Here is a 20,178-nt window from a genome sequence, read left to right on the forward strand (position 1 = left end):
TCCACTGCAATACCATCCAAACCTGCTGCCTTGCCGGCTTTCATCTTCCGCAAAGCTTTTACTACCTCTTCTCTGTTTACCAAATCATTTTCCCTAACCCCCTCACTTTGCACACCACCTCAACCAAAACACCCTATATCTGCCACTCTATCATCAAACACATTCAACAAACCTTCAAAATACTCCCTCCATCTCCTTCTCACATCACCACTACTTGTTATCACCTCCCCATTAGCGCCCTTCACTGAAGTTCCCATTTGCTCCCTTGTCTTATGCACTTTATTTACCTCCTTCCAGAACATCTTTTTATTCTCCCTAAAATTTAATGATACTCTCTCACCCCAACTCTCATTTGCCCTCTTTTTCACCTCTTGCACCTTTCTCTTGACCTCCTGTCTCTTATACATCTCCCACTCAATTAATGTATAAAGCATTTTAACATGTAACTTTGGAAGAAAAATAAACTACATCAAGGAATATTGTAATGAGAACATAATCCTGATTTAATCTACAACAGAAATTTGGCTTAGCAAAAAAGTGAGAAGCAGATATAGAATATGAAACATTCAGCCCAGATAGAAGCAAAATTAATTTAGACAGAGTGCCTGTATGTTCCCATAATAGAATTGGAGGAATAATAGATCTTGAAGATAAGACATTAAATGTTAGCCAATTGTAGTGAGCATCTCAGCAGTAAATGCAATGACTTGGTACCATACAGTGCCCCCAAAAAGCAAGGTAAACTATTTTAAAGAAATTTTAATCCTGGTGGAAGAAATACTGAAAGGAATGGAGAAACTTAAGGCTATACTGTTGTGTGTGCAAGTGACTTGATTTTGATTTTATTGAATGGCAGGAATGGGGAGCAGAGTGTGGGTGGAGATACAACAAAGCTGAAAAAAATGAATCACCAGTTGAAATAAAGCAAGTTCGAATGCTGTGTGAGTCAATCGACAAAGGAAACAACAGCCTTACAAATGCAGTGGCAGTATATTCAGACAAGAATGATAGTATAAATATCTACTGGATCACATTATCATAGAGATAATTACAGCATACTGTTTGGAAACCGGCAAGAATGAATGTGATACAGTTGCAAAAGATGTCAGCAGTTTGAGCAACATGAATTTCCACTAAGTCAAGAATACAGGGTTGTGCCAGTCAAAAACAAAAAGAGCATAATGGAAGGCATGGAAAAAGAGGAAAGCATGAGACAAACACAGAAACATTCATGTTTTGCCTAGGTAATGGATTTTAGATTGGTCACAGATAAACTTAGGATTTAGGTTATTATTTTTGGCATCCTGCCATTCCAGTTTTTCAGTTAATATGTAAAATCATATTTGCTTATGCCAGGCAAAGAGACTTGAAGTAAGGTTCCACTGTCAAATGAAATTGTAGATCATTTATGTGGTTAGTAAATTGTTTTTGGTTAATTGTCAGTTATTTTTGAAGACATGAGGGTCCCTAATGCTATCCATATAGAGGTTAACATGTAGATTTTTAGTCTGTAGTGATGTCTGGACAAGATATGTGAGCACAAATGCTTCATAAAGATTCTTAAAGGAATTTTTTTCAAGATTTACACTTCTGTTCCATATTCTTAATCTTACCTTTATCTACTTCATTTTGGTTCATTGATAGTTCTGTTAATAGTTGAGGTTATTATCAACATATGAGTACTGTTTTTTGTAATGTAATTCATATTTAAGTTCATATATCTGTATTTTAATACAACACTCTTCTCCATCTTTTTCAGCCATATGATGAGACACAGTTCTACATATGCTGTGAGCAGTGTGAGGACTGGTATCATGGCAAATGTGTAGGCATAATGCAGACGGAAGCAGATGATATAGATGATTATATATGTCCAAAATGTGATTCAAATAATGTTTGGAATTACCCTTGCCAAAAGAATCTCTCTGCCAAGGATTATTCAGAGTTGAAGAAAGTCACAAAAAGCCTTATAGTAAGTATTTTTAAGTTTTTGCTATACTGTATATGATTGACTGCATATCTTTGCAAGGGTAGACATTTTGCAAGTGTTTCTCTTCTGGGTTATTTTCTCCTGTGAACCTTGAGAGAGGATTCCTAGGAGGTAGATTCTTCTTGACCCTTGCCCTCTGCTGAGGTAAGTCAAATGGGTATCACCCCATGCTAACCACCTGTTTGTTACTAGAGGCCTCCTGGTTGGGCCCATGTTTGCCCACCGAGCAGTCAGCAACATCCAGTTTATGACGCTGTCATTGTCCTAAGGCTGTTGGTCCTGATCAGCCACTTATTTCTTTGGATCCTGGACCTGTGTAGGCCTTCAATCCAACCTTTTATTTTATTTAAGCTCTTCTGGCCTACCATGGATAAGTATCCTTTTCTGATTTAGTTAGGATGTGATGTATTATGTAATTGATGTCTGTGATATTCATTTATGGATGTAATTACATATGTAATTTCTTGCATTTTTGTAGTGGATTGCAATGCTCCATTGCCCTTCTACTTAACTTTTTTCTTTCTTTCTTTCTTTCTTTCTTTCTTTCTTTCTTTCTTTCTTTCTTTTTTGGCTTCATTGTATTGGCCCTTTATTGGGGTAATTCATGGGTAGGGACACAGAATGTATTGCCCCAGAGTGGCAGCACATATTCAAACCTTGGAGTTGTGCCACCTGGGGTTCTACATCGTTCAGTCAAACCTTTGCTTTGTTGGTTCTATATGTTTGACCTTGATTGGCATTTCAATTGAGAAGTGACATCTGTAGCTAAGTCCTGAGAGGAATGGAGTTTTCTCTTTTGTTGAGACTGTTTCATACTAGGTTAGGAACATTGAGGGTGATCACTGGGCAAGACTGTTTCATACTAGGTTAGGAACATTGAGGGTGATCACTGGGCAAAGATCAAACATTTTATTTCCAACACATGCACACTCCCATGTACATTTTAATCTATAGCCCATGCTCCGCATCCATATCACACTGTTGAGGTTACTGCACTGTCAGACATGCTCGTTTTTGCCCTCCCAGCTAGTGACCTTTGTTTCCACACATTCCTGCGTTCTCAGAACCCTCACGCCTTCATCCACTCCTTTGGCTCACCTCTGCTGTCATAGTTCCATTCGCTTCTATGTCCACTCACAGGTATCTAAGACACCCCTCTTCCTCACAGTTTTCTTCATTCAAACTCCTCCCTCCCCCCTCCACCACAAACTAACCTGTCTATACACTGCTAAACCTTCTTTCACACACACTCCCAAACTCAGACACCAACTTCTTCAGTTCTCACTTTAATCTGCCACCCGTGCTTGGTCATTAGCAAACAACGCTGCTTTGCTTCTCAACCCCCCATCCACCCGTATTGACTGCATGCTTGCCCCTCTCTTCAAAACCATTGCATTTATCTCCTCTACCACCCTATCCATAAACAAATTAAACAGCCAAAGTGATATCACACACTCGTGCCCCTGAGACACTTTCAACTGGAACTACTTACCCTCCTCTCTATCTACTCAAACACATGCTTTACCATCTTGATTACACCTACTTACTGCTTCTAATAGCTTTCCTCCCACTTTATATATTTGCAACACTTTTCACAGAGTATCTCTTATCAACCTTAACATGAATGTCATGAATATATCTGTCTTTTTCTCTATGTATTTCTCATACATTTTTCAAACACCTGATCCACAGATTTTCTACCATTCCTGGAATTATGTTGTTCTTCCGCATTTTGATTCTGTGTGCATGCCACCACCCTTTCAATCACCAGGCACCATACATGCATCCTGCCAATCCTCAGGCATCTCATCGTGATCCATGCATGCATTGAAAATACTAACTAACCAATCAACAACACATTCATCCCCTTTCTTAAGAAACTCACCTGCAATACCATCCACTCCAGCTGCTTTACCACATTTCATCCAATGTAAGGCTTTTCACCACTTCTTCTCTCTTCACTGAACCACTTCCCATGACTCACTTTACATACCTCCCCTATCCAAACACTCTGTATCTGCCACCTTATCTTGAAACCCATACGGCAATCCTTCAAGGTAATCATACTCTCCTCTTCACCTCGTCACTTTCCCATTTGCCCCCATCCCTGATGTTCCCATTAGTTCTCTTGTTTTTCCCTTGCTGTTAACCTACATGTTATACTGTATTGGGTAGATTTTTCATTGCACAGAAGTGTTCTGCAGAATGAGTCGATAAACAACTTACAAAAATTGCTTTAGGTTACCCAAACCTTGTGGTAAGAATGGTAGATCACAGTTAATGCTACTTTACATTGCCCTTCATATCATAACCCAGGGTTTTTCTCAATAAACATCAGCAAAGGCTCATGGTTGACCCACTTAATTTGGTTAGGGCTTTTTTTTCTATTCACTGCAGTGGGACATATACAATGATAATTATTGAGTCATCTGCCTCTGCCTCATGTTGAAATAAATGGCTAGTAATGCCAAAATGCCTGTAGTAGCATCATGTACACTGTTACCAGATGCTATGGCCTAAATTTTTTCCATACACTGGCCAGTATATGTGGAGATGTCAAGGAAGTCAGTATAAGATATCTGATCTCATGTTATGTAATAATTTGCGAAACTGTTATATATGTTTGTGACTGCAGCCCCAAAAATACCATACATCATTACATTTGCCTGAAAGTACTGGAGTACCTTCTATTCAAGGCAGCAGAGGATTATATGTTAGAGGATGCATAGTAAACTTAACAATGTTTCACCAGGTTTATGTTCGGGTTGTCTGTTCTTGGCTCTGCCTTGCTTATGTGGGAAATAGTAAACGTGTGAAAGAGAAAAAAACCCTCTCAGTGTCTCATTTTGAAAACTTTCTCCTTGATAGCCCATGGTGCTAGCAAGTGTTTGTGAGGCATAAAAATTTTATCTTTTTTGATGATGCCATATCTTTGTTTGAGATAGATCCAAACCCTAGATTATTTGGGGGGAAAATCAAATTTAAACATTATCATATTTATTATACTTAGTCGCTGTTTCCTGCGTTAGCGAGGTAGCGCTAGGAAACAGACGAAAGAATGGCTCATCCCACCCACATACACATGTATATACATAAACACGCACACACACATACCCATACATTTCAACGTATACATACATATATATATATATATATATAGACATAAACATGTATACACATGCACATTTAAACATACCCTTGTGATTTATTCTTGGAAGACTGTAGCTTGAGTTTTTTTTTTTTTTCCCCATATGCCTACTTAAATCTCCAAGAGAATTCATAAGATTACTTGAGGTTGTTGGGGGGAGGGAGTGTTTAGTTGTATCTGGGAAGCTCATAAATCTCTCAGCAAGGAACATCTTTTCTTTGACCAAGAGACTTGTTTTCTTGGCCCTGTTTGAGGAAGGAGTTCTCCATATTGGCCTTTCAATGTAGATCAACTGCAGAGTCTTAGGCATTCCTCTCACCTGTCTGTTAATGATATCATACTTAAGATGTCGAGTATTAACCTTTTATGATCCTTGGGTTGCCACTTTCAGGACAGACATACCCTAGTAACCCACAATATGACTCTTAAGGTAGTTTTTTGTTACTATACTCTCTTTTGGAGAAATTTTTTTTAACCGTTTTCCTTTTTGCTGATGTGGAGAAAGTTTTTTTTAACCCTTTTCCTTTTTGTGGTCTGCTTTCAAGGTCACAGGATGAACTTATCCAAGGAAGAAACATAAGTTTGAAGTACGAAAACGTGATTTTTTCCAGGGTGGTGTTTTGTGAGCATTTTTCCTAGGGTTGTTGTGCCCCATCCTTTCTATTTTGAAAACTGATAACTTTAATGCTGGTGACCTCCATTGGGTTGATGTCCATGTTCTAAGAATTGTAAGGCGTATCAGTACCAGTGGCTAAGGGTTGATGACATTATTGCCAAGTGGAGACATGATTGGTCATTGGGCAGAGCCATTAGGCCACAAGCATCAAATAGAGAGTGAAAGAACCAGAAGGCAGGGGAGTCAAGAAGTTATATCCCCTGGGGATCATAGAGATTCTCTCATGGCTCATGAGACAATTCTTTGGAAAGAAACAGTTTTTCACACTTCAGAACTTACATCTTTCATGTTTTGGTATGTCTCTGTTCATCCTACATATTTTTCAGTATTTTAGATGCTCATATGCTTGTAATATTTTCCTGAGACACTAATTTTTTCCTCTTCTCCACAGCAACATAAGAATGCATGGCCATTCTTAGAGCCAGTTGACCCATCAGAGGTTCCTGATTATTACAAAGTGGTTAAGGAACCTATGGACCTAAAAACAGTGGAAAGTCGTGTGGAAGAAAAGTCATATCAGCGACTAGCTCAGTTCATTGGTGATGTTATGCTTGTGTTTGATAACTGTCGCCTCTATAATCCTCCTAACTCTTCCTTTTGCTCTTGTGCAGGAACATTGGAATCTTTCTTTTGCCAGAAACTGAAAAGCCTTAAGCTTCGGTTAGGTCAGAAATCCTAATGGTGTCTTAGCATAATTCTGATTGGAAAAATCTTGAAGCAAATTGATAAAATTGTTTCTAAATTTTTCTGAAATTGGTGTGATATAACAAATTTATTGGTACCGGTATCATATTATATTGATTGGTTGTGAATAGATCCTTCACATCGTCATAAAGAAACAAAATAAGATTGGTGTGCACAGAAATTCAGAGTAAGCCTTGGATAAATCATCATTGTGTGATGCCTATGAGAAGTCCAAGTGGATAAATTACAAACATCCTTTCTCATGCAGAATGATTGCTTTGTTTTGCATGATTTAGCTGTCATCTTGAAACTTGGTAATTTTGAAAGAAAGATCATGCATGTTGATAAAATGGCCACAATATCAAAAGACTGCTCTTTTTTTATGTTGTTGAAATGGAAAGTTAGATTGCAGAAAGATTAATTTATGAAAATTGTTGTTAAATAATAGCTTTAATTCTGTCTGTGAAGAAACTTGGAGTGGACTAAGAAGCAGATTTTTGATAATGGACATGAACCTTTTCCCAGCTTTGCTTATAAGATGGGCAAAATTTTTTTTTTTTTTTCAAGCACTAAATCAGGAGGGAATCAGATTGCCAATATCAAGATAATGACTTACATAGAAGAAAATTTAAAAAGATTAGCCTTTTTTTTATTGTTTTGTTTGGCATGAATCTTGTCATACTACAAAAAAGGGTAATGGATGGCATCTGTACACAGAGATTGGTTTAGGTACTGCAAACACATTTTATGAATTTATTGGCAAAATAATGACTTCTTATTCCCATCAGCAGGTAATTTTTGTACCTTTTAAATAAAGATTATGTTTAATATGAGTGGTAACAATATTTTATTGATTTCTGAGAGAATTAATCCTTGATGCTGAAATTGTAGATTTCTGTAAGAGTTGTTAAGTGCGGAGGAGCAAGAAGTTAATTCTGCTCTGTGCACATATATATTATGCAATAGACTACTTTAATATTATATTGTACATAGAGAATTTGTATGTACTTTATTGTACATTATATTTCTTTAGAATATACATACCAGGTACTCCTTGCATTATCAAGAGGAATTTTATTTTTACTGATATCATATCAATAAACCTACACACATAATAGTTTAATATAGTATTGTAGAAAGTCATGTATTTAGTCAGCCATTGTCATAAACCTGTTATCCCTCACAGAGTATCATGTCTGTCCCTTCAGTCAATCAATTTATCTCAGATATCACCCTCGTCACATTCCTATTGTAGATATGATTTCAGAGTTGGTCGCCGCACAAATCAATAACAGAATGTCCTTGATAAGAGAATGGTATGAGATTAATATATATATAAGTTGTGGGAATGTCAGCCTAAGGTAAAAGACAGTAGATGAGATGTTTGAAGGTAATACTGTACATCTGGTAGGCATATATTTATGTACAAAGAGAAATTACCTGTAATTTCATATATGATTGTTAGATTATGAGTAAAACAAACCTTGCTGGCCTTCTACGGGAGTGTGACTGTAGATATCTCATGGTCTTCATAAGCTCCCAGTATTTCAGCCAATTGCAGGTGACATTAATGTTACCAGGTCTGATGTTACATATGTAATTATTTTTACGTTTTTAGCTGAATCCCACCCTCAAATATTAATACTTCAGGGTCAAGTCAATTATATAATTTGATTTGTAAATGTGAATGTTATCACCAGGTAACTGATACCCAACTATTTTTGGAGTACTTCAAGGTGATGATTGTATGTATTTTTACAGATTTCCATAGTGCTTTTATCCATAACACTTATTCAGCACATGTTGATGTGTGGCTTACTGGTTTCAAAGGACATGAGTTTGTGCACATTAAAAAGGACATGCAAAACACGTGTACATGTTTAGACTACGTTGCCAAGTTGTATATGGCTGTTCATGGTCTTCACAGCCTCTCAGCTAAGTACAAAATTTATCTTTGTGAAGACAGTTAACATGAATAAGCATATTTGTAAAGATAATTTGTAATAAGAGTGCGTTTGTTTTATAAAGTCGAGTATTCTAAATACAGTAGTTTTGTTTCTTCCCATTCGCTGATCTTTCTCCATCAGTTTGTCTGTCATAATTTGAGTTTATCCTTTTTTAACTTGCTGTCAGTGTATAAGTAATTTCTCTTTAATGGTGTAAATAAAGTTACTTATGTGTCTTTGTATCCAGTGGCTGTTTTGTGCAATGAGAAAATATTTTGATTGTTGTAAATTTCTGGTTATAAATTTCGTATCTCTCATGTGTTGTAAAAGCCAACTACCAGGGGCATGAGTGAGTGGCTTAAAACTTCCTACTCTTGTATTATAACTTTTAAGAACAGGAACAAAGGAAGGAGCCAAGCAAATTATTTTTCCTTGAAGGCTTAGGCTGGATTTTCTGAGTGTATATAGTTTTTACCAGAAAAAATGTAAGAGGGCAGAGATAGGTGGTATGTTTAATGAGAGAATCCTAAATGTACAGGCCTTGAGCAAAACGAGTTGAAGGGTAAGGGGGTTGAATGGTTCAAGAATGAGCAGTAAAGTCCAAGGTTAATTAGAGCACAAAGTGGATGAAATTGTGCCAGACAAAGAACATGTGGTAAAGGGATGGAAGATGTGTTCAGAAAGACTTACACGTGTAAGATGATTGGGAGGTAATGTGTTTGGGTTGGGGTGGCATTTGGAGTGAGAGGGTCATAGTAGATGAGGTGTTGAAAGAAGAGGAGGTAGTGAAGGCCCTGCACAAGATGAAATTTGTTTAAGGTAAAGATACAGTAGTGGATATAGTTGATGACTTTGGTTTATCAGCTTATTTGACACTTATATGGCCGAAGCTAACACACTTGAGGATTGGTAGAGTACATTTGTAATACCTTTGTGTAAAAGCATGAATGTTGGAATTACTGCATATTCTTGATAAGGCAGTTAAAATGACCCATTACCATGTAACTTGTGTGGAAAAATGGTTGTGAGGAGGGTGGTTTCATGCACAGAACAACTGATTGGGGCATGAGTATGGTTTCATGAGAGGAACTGGAGAAAAGGTCCAAGTGTTTGCTGTGATGAACATTTTGAAAGGTGAAACCGGACTGTGCCTGCTTGTGGTTATGAAAACTTTTCACAAGAAAGGAGTCCTTCCTATCCCCGTTACTGGTTGTAGTGCAGCTTTACAGTTACAGGAACCCCTGGAGAAGGGGTTACATTATAATAATGATATTTGAAATATAACAAGCCAGCTGGAGTGAATGGTATTGATATTGAATTTCTTGAAAAAGTGGATGATATGCTGTTGTTTGGTTAGCTAGGATTTTCAATATACGTCTGGAATATGGTAAGGTACCTGAGGAATGGCAGAATGCATGTGCAGTACCATTGTATTAAGGCAAAGAGGACAAAGGTGAATGTTCAGACTATATAAGTTCGTATGGTAGCATACAGAGAGCATCAGACTGGGGAAGAACAATGTGGTCTCAGGAGTAGAGGATGGATGGATCAGTTGTGTGCTTAGAAGATGTATGTGAGCAATACTTTGAGAAACAAAAGGATTTGCATGTGTCATTTATGGATTTGGAGAAAGAATTGGATAAGTTTGTTAGGAATGCATTGTGGAAGTTGTTAAGAGTGTGTGGTGTAGGAGGATAGCTATTAGCAGTAGTCAGGAGTTTTTATAACCAGAGTGAGGCATGTGTGCAAGTAGAGATGAAGGTGAGTGGTTCCAAGAGAGGGTGGTTCTTTTAAAGGGATGTGTGATGTTACCATGGCTGTTTAATTTGTTTATGGATGGGAGGGTGAGGGAGGTAAATGCAAGGGTCTTGGAGAGAAGGGCCGGTATGCGTTCTGTCAGGGGTGAAGGAGCTTAGGACGTAAGTCAGTTATTTGTAGATTCAAATGAGAAACTACAGAAGTTGGTGTTTATGTTTGAGAGAGTGTGTGAAAGGAGAAATTAGAAAGCAAATGTAAACACAAGTAAGTTATAAGGTTATTGGTGCAAAGACAGTTTAGTTAGAGTGAACTTGATTAGAGAGAATTTGAAGGAAGTTAAGTGTTACAGATATGTAGGAGTGAACATGTCAGCACAAATGGAACCATAAAAGCTGAGGTGACCTATTGGGTGCATGAGGGAGCTAAGTTTCGAGGGGCATAGAGGAATGCGTGGAAAGGCAAAAAATGAGTATGTTTGATGATATAGTAGTCCCAGCAGTGCTGTATGAATGCTAGGCATGGGCTATAGATGAGAATGTAAGGAAGAGGGCAGAATGTGTTGTGAAGAGGTTTGATTAAGTAATATGATAAGAGAGAGGCATGGTAATAATAAGAGTATGGGTGAGAGAGCTGAAGAGGCTGTGCTGAAATTCTCTGGATATTTGGAAGGAATGAGTGAGGAGAGTTTGACAAGTAGGTTATATGTGTCATAAGTGGAAGGGATAAAGGGAATGGGGAGACCGATTTGTAGATGAAAGGAAGCATTTAATATTTTGAATGCTTGGAGCCTGAACGTGCGGGAGGATGAAAAGTAAGTAGGGGACGAAGTGAATTCAAGCAATGTAATGTACAGGGGTTGATGTGCTGTCAGTTGGCTGAACCAAGGTATGTGAAGCAGCTGTGGGAAACTAAACAAAGGTTTGTGAGGCCTGGTTTTGGATATGGGTTATGTTTTCTGTGCATTATACCTGACAGCTAGAGAATAGATGTGAATGAGGCCTTTTTTTTTTTGCATTTGCTCTTGGCACCTCCTCAATAACACGGGAAACAACAAGTATGAAAAAATCATACTTGTTTGCTGTCTCTGCAATAGTGAGGTAGTGTGAAGAGCAGATAAAGAAACAGCCACATTCACTCTACCATTCTCTAGCTATCATGTACAATATACCAAAACCCAATCCACAACCAGCCTCCACAGACCTTGTATAGTTTCCCCTAATCATTTCATATCCCCTGGTTACTGCACATCTCCTGTTTACCACATCACACCTATCCCATGCACTCCTCACAACCTCCTGCTTATTCAAGACCCAAACACTTTTGACCTCTTTCAGTCCATCCCTCTACCTCCTCATTTACCCCCATTTCTTTCCCTCCACTTCTGATGTGTATACTCTCAGTCATCCTTTTCTCACTCATCTCCACATGTTGAAACCATTTCATCTCATCCTTTTCAGCTTTCTCATACATACTCCCCATATTACTACATTGTCTTAGATCAACCATCCTTGTACCATGTGCTGTCTTCAGACATTTCATTCCCAATACTCTTTTAAACTTGCTTATCAAGGGCCCAGTGCGTCTCATCCATGCAACACCACCAGAACTATTACCATCAAACATATACATCTTTGCACTCACAAGACAGTGACCTCCCTATCCACACAACTCAATGCACCCTCTCCTCCACACTAACTCACTTCTACTTCCATGGTTCCATTGGTTGCTATGCCCACTCCCAGGTATTTAAAATACTCCATTTCCTCCAGTCTCTCCATTTGAGTTTTCACATCAACTAACCTCTGTCTTCCTGCTGCTAAACCTATTACCCTGGCTTTTGTTTACATTTAATCTTAACTTTCTTCTTCCAGTGAAACTCAGTCACCAATTTCTTCAGTTTCTCATTCAAATCAGCCCCAAACATGATAGACTGTAGACCTATCCATCTCTTCAGTACCCTCACATTTCCATCCCTGACCACCCCATGTTAAAAAATTAAACAGCCATAGTGACATCACACACAGAATTCCACAAGTTGTCCATCATTTGCATTCACAACTCTAGGTGCCACATGCTCCCTAATTATAACCTCAGCTGCAACATCACCCACTCTTACATTCAAATTACCAGTCACTAATACTCAATCCCGAACATTAAAATTACAGATGCTTTTGATCAGTTCTGCAAACATTCATCTCTCATCCTTATTTTTCTTGATACCATGGCACCATCCACATAAGCACTAACTGTAAAGCACCCGTTGCAGTCCACTTTCCTTTTTATCCACATCAGTCTGGGGCTAACATCTTTACATTCTTTCACATTCCCACAACTTGTTCAGCTGAAGTGCCACTCTTCCTTTGCAAGTGCCGTCACACTTACCTCTAACTTTGCCTTAAAGACATTATTAAACCATTCTCCAATGCCCTTGTGTGTAGTTTCACTCAGAGCTAGTACATCCAGGTTTCTTTCCTCAAGCATACTACCTGTCTATCCCCTCTCATCTTGGTTCCATAAGTGCGCCGGTACCCCAGCCAGGTTCTTTGAGGATGAGCACTCCTTGCTTAGCTTCTTCTTTTGATCTATTTTCAATTACAATACAAGGAGGATATGGTTTCCAGACTGCCCCCACCCCTTTTAGTGTCCTTCAACGACATGCAGAGAATAGGGAGGTAGTACTTTTTTCTCTCATATCTCCAGGGATAATGATATTGACTTATAATGAAAAAACTGGAGGAAGTGAAGTGTTTTAGATATCTGGGAGTGGATTTGGCAGCGGATGGAACCATGGAAGCAGAAGTGAATCGTAGGGTGAGGGAGAGGGCGAAAATTCTGGGAGCCTTGAAGAATGTTTGGAAGTCGAGAACATTATCTCGGAAAGCAAAAATGGGTATGTTTGAAGGAATAGTGGTTCCAACAATGTTGTATGGTTGCGAGGCATGGGCTATGGATAGAGTTGTGCACAGGAGGGTGGATGTGCTGGAAATGAGATGTTTGAGGACAATATGTGGTGTGAGGTAGTTTGATCGAGTAAGTAATAATAGGGTAAGAGAGATGTGTGGTAATAAAAAGAGTGTGGTTGAGAGAGCAGAAGAGGTGTTTTGAAATGGTTTGGTCACATGGAGAGAATGAGTGAGGAAAGATTGACCAAGAGGATATATGTGTCAGAGGTGGAGGGAACGAGGAGAAGTGAGAGACCAAATTGGAGGTGGAAAGATGGAGTGAAAAAGCTTTTGAGTGATCGGACCTGAACATGCAGGAGGGTGAAAGGCGTGCAAGCATAGAATGAATTGGAACGATGTGGTATACCGGGGTCGACGTGCTGTCAATGGATTGAACCAGGGCATGTGAAGCATCTGGGGTAAACCATGGAAAGTTCTGTGGGGCCTGGATGTGGAAAGGGAGCTGTGGTTTCGGTGCATTATTACATGACAGCTAGAGACTGAGTGTGAACGAATGGGGCCTTTGTTGTCTTTTCCTAGCGCTACCTCACACACATGAGGGGGAAGGGGTTGTTATTTCATGTGTGGCGAGGTGGCGATGGGAATGAATAAAGGCAGACAGTATGAATTATGTACGTGTGTATATATGTATATGTCTGTGTGTGTATATATATGTATACGTTGAGATGTATAGGTATGTACATTTGCGTGTGTGGACGTGTATATATATACATGTGTATGTAGGTGGGTTGGGCCATTCTTTCGTCTGTTTCCTTGCACTACCTCGCTAACGCGGGAGACAGCGACAAAGCAAAATAATATAAAAAAAAATAATGATGTGTCTGAGGATTACTGTGAGAAAGAGATTGCTTTATATGTTGCATCTATGGATCTGAAGAAAGGGTATGATGGGATTGACAGCAATGCTTTTTGGTGAGACTGTACTTGCAGTGATCCAGCTTCACCAAAGATGACTTTTCATTTACAGTGTAAACTCTTGTAGGCAGAGTCTGGTAACAACCATCAAACATCTCAAATGCATTAGTACTTTGATCATTCTATCACTGAAACCTCAAGAGCCAGATAAACATCCAAAGGTAAGGAGGAAAAAATTTCTTTTAGGATTGGAAATTGAATATGTTGGTATGATATAGTGTGCTGAGATTTGTTGTAATCGGTGTATGAAAGTTGTGTTGAGCTTGCCCAGGTATACAGTGCAAGACAGTGCTTAAAGAAAGATAGGAGAAATCATGCCTGTTGCTCATCTCCATTTTTATATGCCAACATATCTCACTTTTACATCCACCCTTCTCGTGTACATCCATTTCACTTTTGGTCAGTCTTTCATAGCACACAGTTGCACATGGATAGATTGTGTAGCTATAAGGGAGCGAGGTGGCGATGGGAATGAATAAAGGCAGACAGTATGAATTATGTACATGTGTATATATGTATATGTATGTATACGTTGAGATGTATAGGTATGTATATTTGCATGTGTGGACGTGTATGTATATATACATGTGTATGTGGGTGGGTCGGGCCATTCTTTCATCTGTTTCCTTGCGCTACCTCGCTAATGTGGGAGACAGCAACAAAGCAAAATAATAATAATAATGATATGATAAGGGAACAAAGGATGCTTGTCACAGGAGTCTTCTCAAAATGGGCTGATGTCACCAGCAGAGTTATGCAGGATTATGTTCTGAGACCGTAACTTTTTGTTCCTCGTGAATGACCTACTCTCAGGGTATGCATTTTTACTTGAATAGTTTACAGATGATGCAAAAGTCATGAGGGATGTGAGAAGAATGGAAGGATGGTATGAACTTACAAAGGGACCTGGACTGACTCCAAAGTTCAACTTATATATGGCTCATGAGTTCACCCTGAGTAAATATAAACTAACAAGAATGTCACAGAGATTGAAGGCCTCTTGTTGGTTATCATTTTGCAGCAAATAAGCTCCAGAAATCCATGTGAGATCTTTGGAGGCAACATTATCCCTAACTTTCTGACAGCCTCACTGTAGAATACTTGAGGAGACCAATTGTCTTAAGACAAATATTATATCTGCATTCATGATCATGGGTAAGGAAATATTAAGCAAGCTGTTCACATTCCACATTAGGCCAAAACTAGAATATGCTTATCAGATGTAGGCACTGCACCCAAATAGCACAAAAGGCAAATAGAGAGGGTACAGAGAAAAGCAACATGAATGGCACCAGATTTAAGAGGGCTGAGTTACAGACCTTAGATTCACCCACCTTGGAAAGGAGAAGATTGAGGGGTGACTTCATCACATCCTTTTAAGTTTTTAGTGGGTTAATGATGTAGACAGAACAGTTTTTTTGAGAAATGTGATGAAAAAACAATTGGAGAACATGTGAAATTGAGATAAAAACATTAAAAAAAGATATTAAGTACTTTCATAGTATGAGTAGTGGGTGAATGAAATTAAATGACTGAAGACAGTAAATGCAGACCATACAGAATTTCAAAAAGTTGCATCATAGTGGAGAATATTCAATAGATGGAGGACCCCATGAAGGTACAATTCCTTTTCAATTCCATAGTACAAATAGGTAAACGTTACAGGCATGCATGGGGGAGTGGGAAGCACTGTGATCCACCAGTTCAGTCACACAGACCTAGGATCAGGTTCCAGATTGGACAACCAGCTCATGTTGAACCCGACTGTTTGCTTTTTTCCATCAGGGTTGGACAATAAATGGATAATTACCCATTTGAACATTATGTGGAGAGAATTTTACACTCATGGGGCTACTATTTTTTTCTTTTTTAATACATGTCCTACCAAAAAGATGACCTTTAAGCCAACATAATTTGCCGGCATTCACAGTGTGCTTCCTTAGACCAATGTAGCCATCTACTACCGAAACATTAAACTAGTAATTTTTTTTTTTTTTTACATTCTTCTTCATTCTCAGTTTGAGATCATAACCTTGATGCTATACCTTACGAAGAAGTTTCTGTTGATTTTGGAACTCTCCTACATGTTAGCCTTTCGTAATAGCTCTGCTATATTAATTCTTCTAGCATCTTGGTGCTTTTCACTGGACCTTCTCAGTAATTTGTGGTTCTTTAGGTGCAGTCACCAGACTGTGGCATGATCCAGTTTTGCTGTACGTTGTGAATAGCTTACAGTACATCAGCATATATATATGGAGAGATTTTATTGGGCTCAAGCGCCTTATTTAGGTCATTTTTACCTTCTGTGCTGCTTTACCCAAATATATACAGAGCCTGGGTAACTTTACCAGCCATATGTATCCCTATGGAGATTTCCAGCCATAATTTCAAGGCTAAGTTTTGGTTAAAGGTATGTGGTCTTTAGGTACTGAATTTCTTCATAGGATACATTCAGTTGTTCTTCAGGCACCTGAGAGGTCGGGATCACACGGTTCCTGTAGATGTGCCATCATCTTCCATTCCCATGAGTCCACGAGTTAATGAAACACAGTAAGTTCCCAAGTGCACTTTCGTGTAATATTCACACCATCATCTGGGGAGATACAAGAGAGAAATAGAACATCAGTTGATATACAACGAAGAGATGTAGCTAGGGCGCCATTTGGTAAACATGATAAGAATATCTCTATAGGTATTACTTAAGAGTGACTGTAGATATGTTAATGGTCATAATAACAAACTGCAATAATACTTCCATCAGTGTATAAGGTAGAAAATGAATCGTGATGAAGCAAGCCAGTTGGCAACACTGTGGTCCAATGCTCTTTAATAGTAATGATGTGCACAAAAAAGTATATTTTACTTTTCATGGTTATATTTACCTCATTTGCCTCATTCTATAAAGATGTTTAGCTCAACGTAGAAATAAGTTTTATAGGAATTGACAAAAACTCATATCGAGGTTAGCCTGATTATATTGTTAGTCAGTCTTTATATTTTCTATACCCTTCAACCTTTCTAACACTACTGTGAAAACACTTAAATTTTAATAAATTTCTTTTGTCTTTAAATTACTTCCCAAGGGTCCCTTAACCTGATTGATCATTTAAATAATATATATTTTGAAAACCATTTATTCTGGGTGAATTCACCATTGTTGTAGTTTGTGTCATGAAGTGTTGCATATTGGCCGTAGCTCAGGGTGTTGTGATGTTGTACCCATATAAGACTTTTATGTTGTAATTTGCTGGAGGTAAAGGAAGGTGAGGCGAAACCTAACCAAACCAGCAGACACAACTTCAACCAGTAATCCAAGTTGTTGTTGTTGTCTTCAAGTCATAGCATCAAGGAAGCAATTTAAAAGCTCTTTGTATGTAATGATTTACAAGAGAAAAAGATAAGAATAGACGTTAAGACCACAGCGGCACATAAGGTTTAAAAATGAGCCATAGGTAAAAAAAAAAAAAAAAAGACCCCGCTGTTAAACAAGCTTAAAGCCCCATATTTTTTTTTCTAGAAGACTAGAAAATGTTCTGTCATCAGCATAGTTTTAGGATGACATGGACCACTTACATAGTGAGTGCATGCGGTATTTAGCACCTTAAGGTGTTAATGACTATTGGATGTGACGACCTTGACGGCCTTAATTGACCCCTGTCAGTTGACGGTCTAAACCTCAAACAACCAATTAAACTTGGATGATGACAGTTTGTGGAGAAACAGTCCCTCTCTGTGACTCAGTCTCGAAGGGCGACCTTGAAATAGAGGCGGGAATCTCCATATATAAATACCTGTCTTAATGACGCCATTTGACACACGTACATAACCAAGAGGTAGAAGGGAGGGGCGTGCCGTCTTGTCATATGACACCGGCGTGGTGTGTCATGTTCACCTGTGTCAGAGGTCATGTCATGACACCTCGAGGGTACACGCATACTCCCTAGACACACTAGAAAAAAACACAAATACTGGAGACATTTTGATCTGTAGGAGGACAGAGGAAGGGTAGCCTACAATGCATCTTTCCACAAGATCTTTGGTGAGAATTTCTGATTTTCTAGGGAACCTAAAAACATATTTAGAGATTTGAAAAAAAAAAAAGATTACATCCACTCTGCCTGATTCGCCATTGCTGGAACGATCTATCTCACCTTTTCGTCCACTGAAAAAAAAAAAATGCAAGGATACAATATAACTCAATTTTGTTGGTGTTGACTTGAAAACGTTGTGTATCAGTGTGTAAGGTCAAACATGAATATTGTAGTCCTTATTATAGTCTTTTGTGCAGCTTCGTGCTCACATCAAGATGTGGTGGTGATAGATATTAGCCAAGAGGGTTAATAATTTAGCAATCTTGCAATATTGCTATTAATCAGAGTTAAGAGTTTGGCTTTATAGAACAAACTGGCCAACACGAGCCTGGAAACTTAATTCATTGCTATGTTAGCCTTGTCGAAGCCAGCCATTGGGTCGTCTGGCAATGGAGAACCACATGGATGCCTTCTAGAATAATACTGCCAAATTGTAGATATTCGGGATATTTGAAGTACTAATTGCCGTGATTATGATGGATAATGATGAAGATCATTTACAATGCAGCTGAGAGTGATTGAGGATCATAAAAGCGGTTAAATAATTGGAGACGACATAATGTATAAAAGATAATCCTTTACATCTCCTTTCCTGGCTTTAATTAACTTTATAGATATATCAGCCTGGAACATCCAGTTCTGAAGGTCTCAGCTCATTCAAAATGACACATTAAAAGAAACTTGCACATTCTACACAGTTCTGAGGAGGTGTTCAGTGGCTTTTTCGTTAGTAATATGTGAATCTCATATGCTTGCAGTAATATGAATCAGTTAGAGTATGTCGAGGTTGTCGTAATAAATAATTGTTTTGAGCGGATTTGCCATATAATGCTGTCTCAAATGTAAGTCAGGTGGGTTTTATCTTATGATTGAGCAGATTAATCACTTTTATCTGAATAATGCGTATTAATCTAGCTGAGAATTTCAGAACCGCATGTCCCTATAGCTTTTATTATTGAGGGAAAAAGGTTTGTATTGGCAAAGATTTGGCAGCGGATGGAACCATGGAAGCGGAAGTGGATCATAGGGTGGGGGAGGTGGCGAAAATTCTGGGAGCCTTGAAGAATGTGTGGAAGTCGAGAACATTATCTCGGAAAGCAAAAATGGATATGTTTGTAGGAATAGTGGTTCCAACAATGTTGTATGGTTGCGAGGCGTGGGCTATGGATAGAGTTGTGCGCAGGAGGATGGATGTGCTGGAAATGAGATGTTTGAGGACAATGTGTGGTGTGAGGTGGTTTGATCGAGTAAGTAATGTAAGGGTAAGAGAGATGTGTGGTAATAAAAAGAGCGTGGTTGAGAGAGCAGAAGAGGGTATATTGAAATGGTTTGGTCACATGGAGAGAATGAGTGAGGAAAGATTGACCAAGAGGAAATATGTGTCTGAGGTCGAGGGAACGAGAAGTGGGAGACCAAATTGGAGGTGGAAAGATGGAGTGAAAAAGATTTTGAGTGATCGGGGCCTGAACATGCAGGAGGGTGAAAGGCGTGCAAGGAATAGAGTGAATTGGAACGATGTGGTGTACCGGGGTCGACGTGCTGTCAATGGATTGAACCAGGGCATGTGAAGCGTCTGGGGTAAACCATGGAAAGTTGTGTGGGGCCTGGATGTGGAAAGGGAGCTGTGGTTTCGGTGCATTATTTCATGACAGCTAGAGACTGAGTGTGAGCGAATGTGGCCTTTGTTGTCTTTTCCTAGCGCTACCTCGCACACATGCGGGGGGAGGGGGTTGTTATTTCATGTGTGGCGGGTGGCGATGGAAATGAATAAAGGCAGACAGTATGAATTATGTACATGTGTATATATGTATATGTCTGTGTGTGTATATATATTTATACGTTGAGATGTATAGGTATGTATATTTGCGTGTGTGGACGTGTATGTATATACATGTGTATGGTGGGGGGTTGGGCCATTCTTTCGTCTCTTTCCTTGCGCTACTCGCTAACGCGGGAGGCAGCAACAAAGCAAAATAAATAAATGAATATATATATATATATATATAT

General features: G+C 38.8%; 1 protein-coding gene across 1 annotated transcript in view; it reads left to right on the top strand.

Moving 5' to 3' along the window:
* Window positions 1-6,634, top strand: part of E(bx) (nucleosome-remodeling factor subunit NURF301 E(bx)) — a 150,434-nt gene extending 143,800 nt beyond the window's left edge. The window contains exons 21-22 of the mRNA XM_071657793.1: window positions 1,760-1,972; window positions 6,206-6,634. Of these exons, the coding sequence (XP_071513894.1) occupies window positions 1,760-1,972; window positions 6,206-6,493 (501 nt within the window). The 3' untranslated portion in view covers window positions 6,494-6,634. The remainder of the gene's footprint in view (window positions 1-1,759; window positions 1,973-6,205) is intronic.
* The last annotated feature ends 13,544 nt before the right edge of the window (window positions 6,635-20,178 follow it).

This window comes from Panulirus ornatus, chromosome 65 (assembly GCF_036320965.1).
Source record: "Panulirus ornatus isolate Po-2019 chromosome 65, ASM3632096v1, whole genome shotgun sequence".
Classification (NCBI taxonomy): Eukaryota; Metazoa; Arthropoda; class Malacostraca; order Decapoda; family Palinuridae; genus Panulirus; species Panulirus ornatus.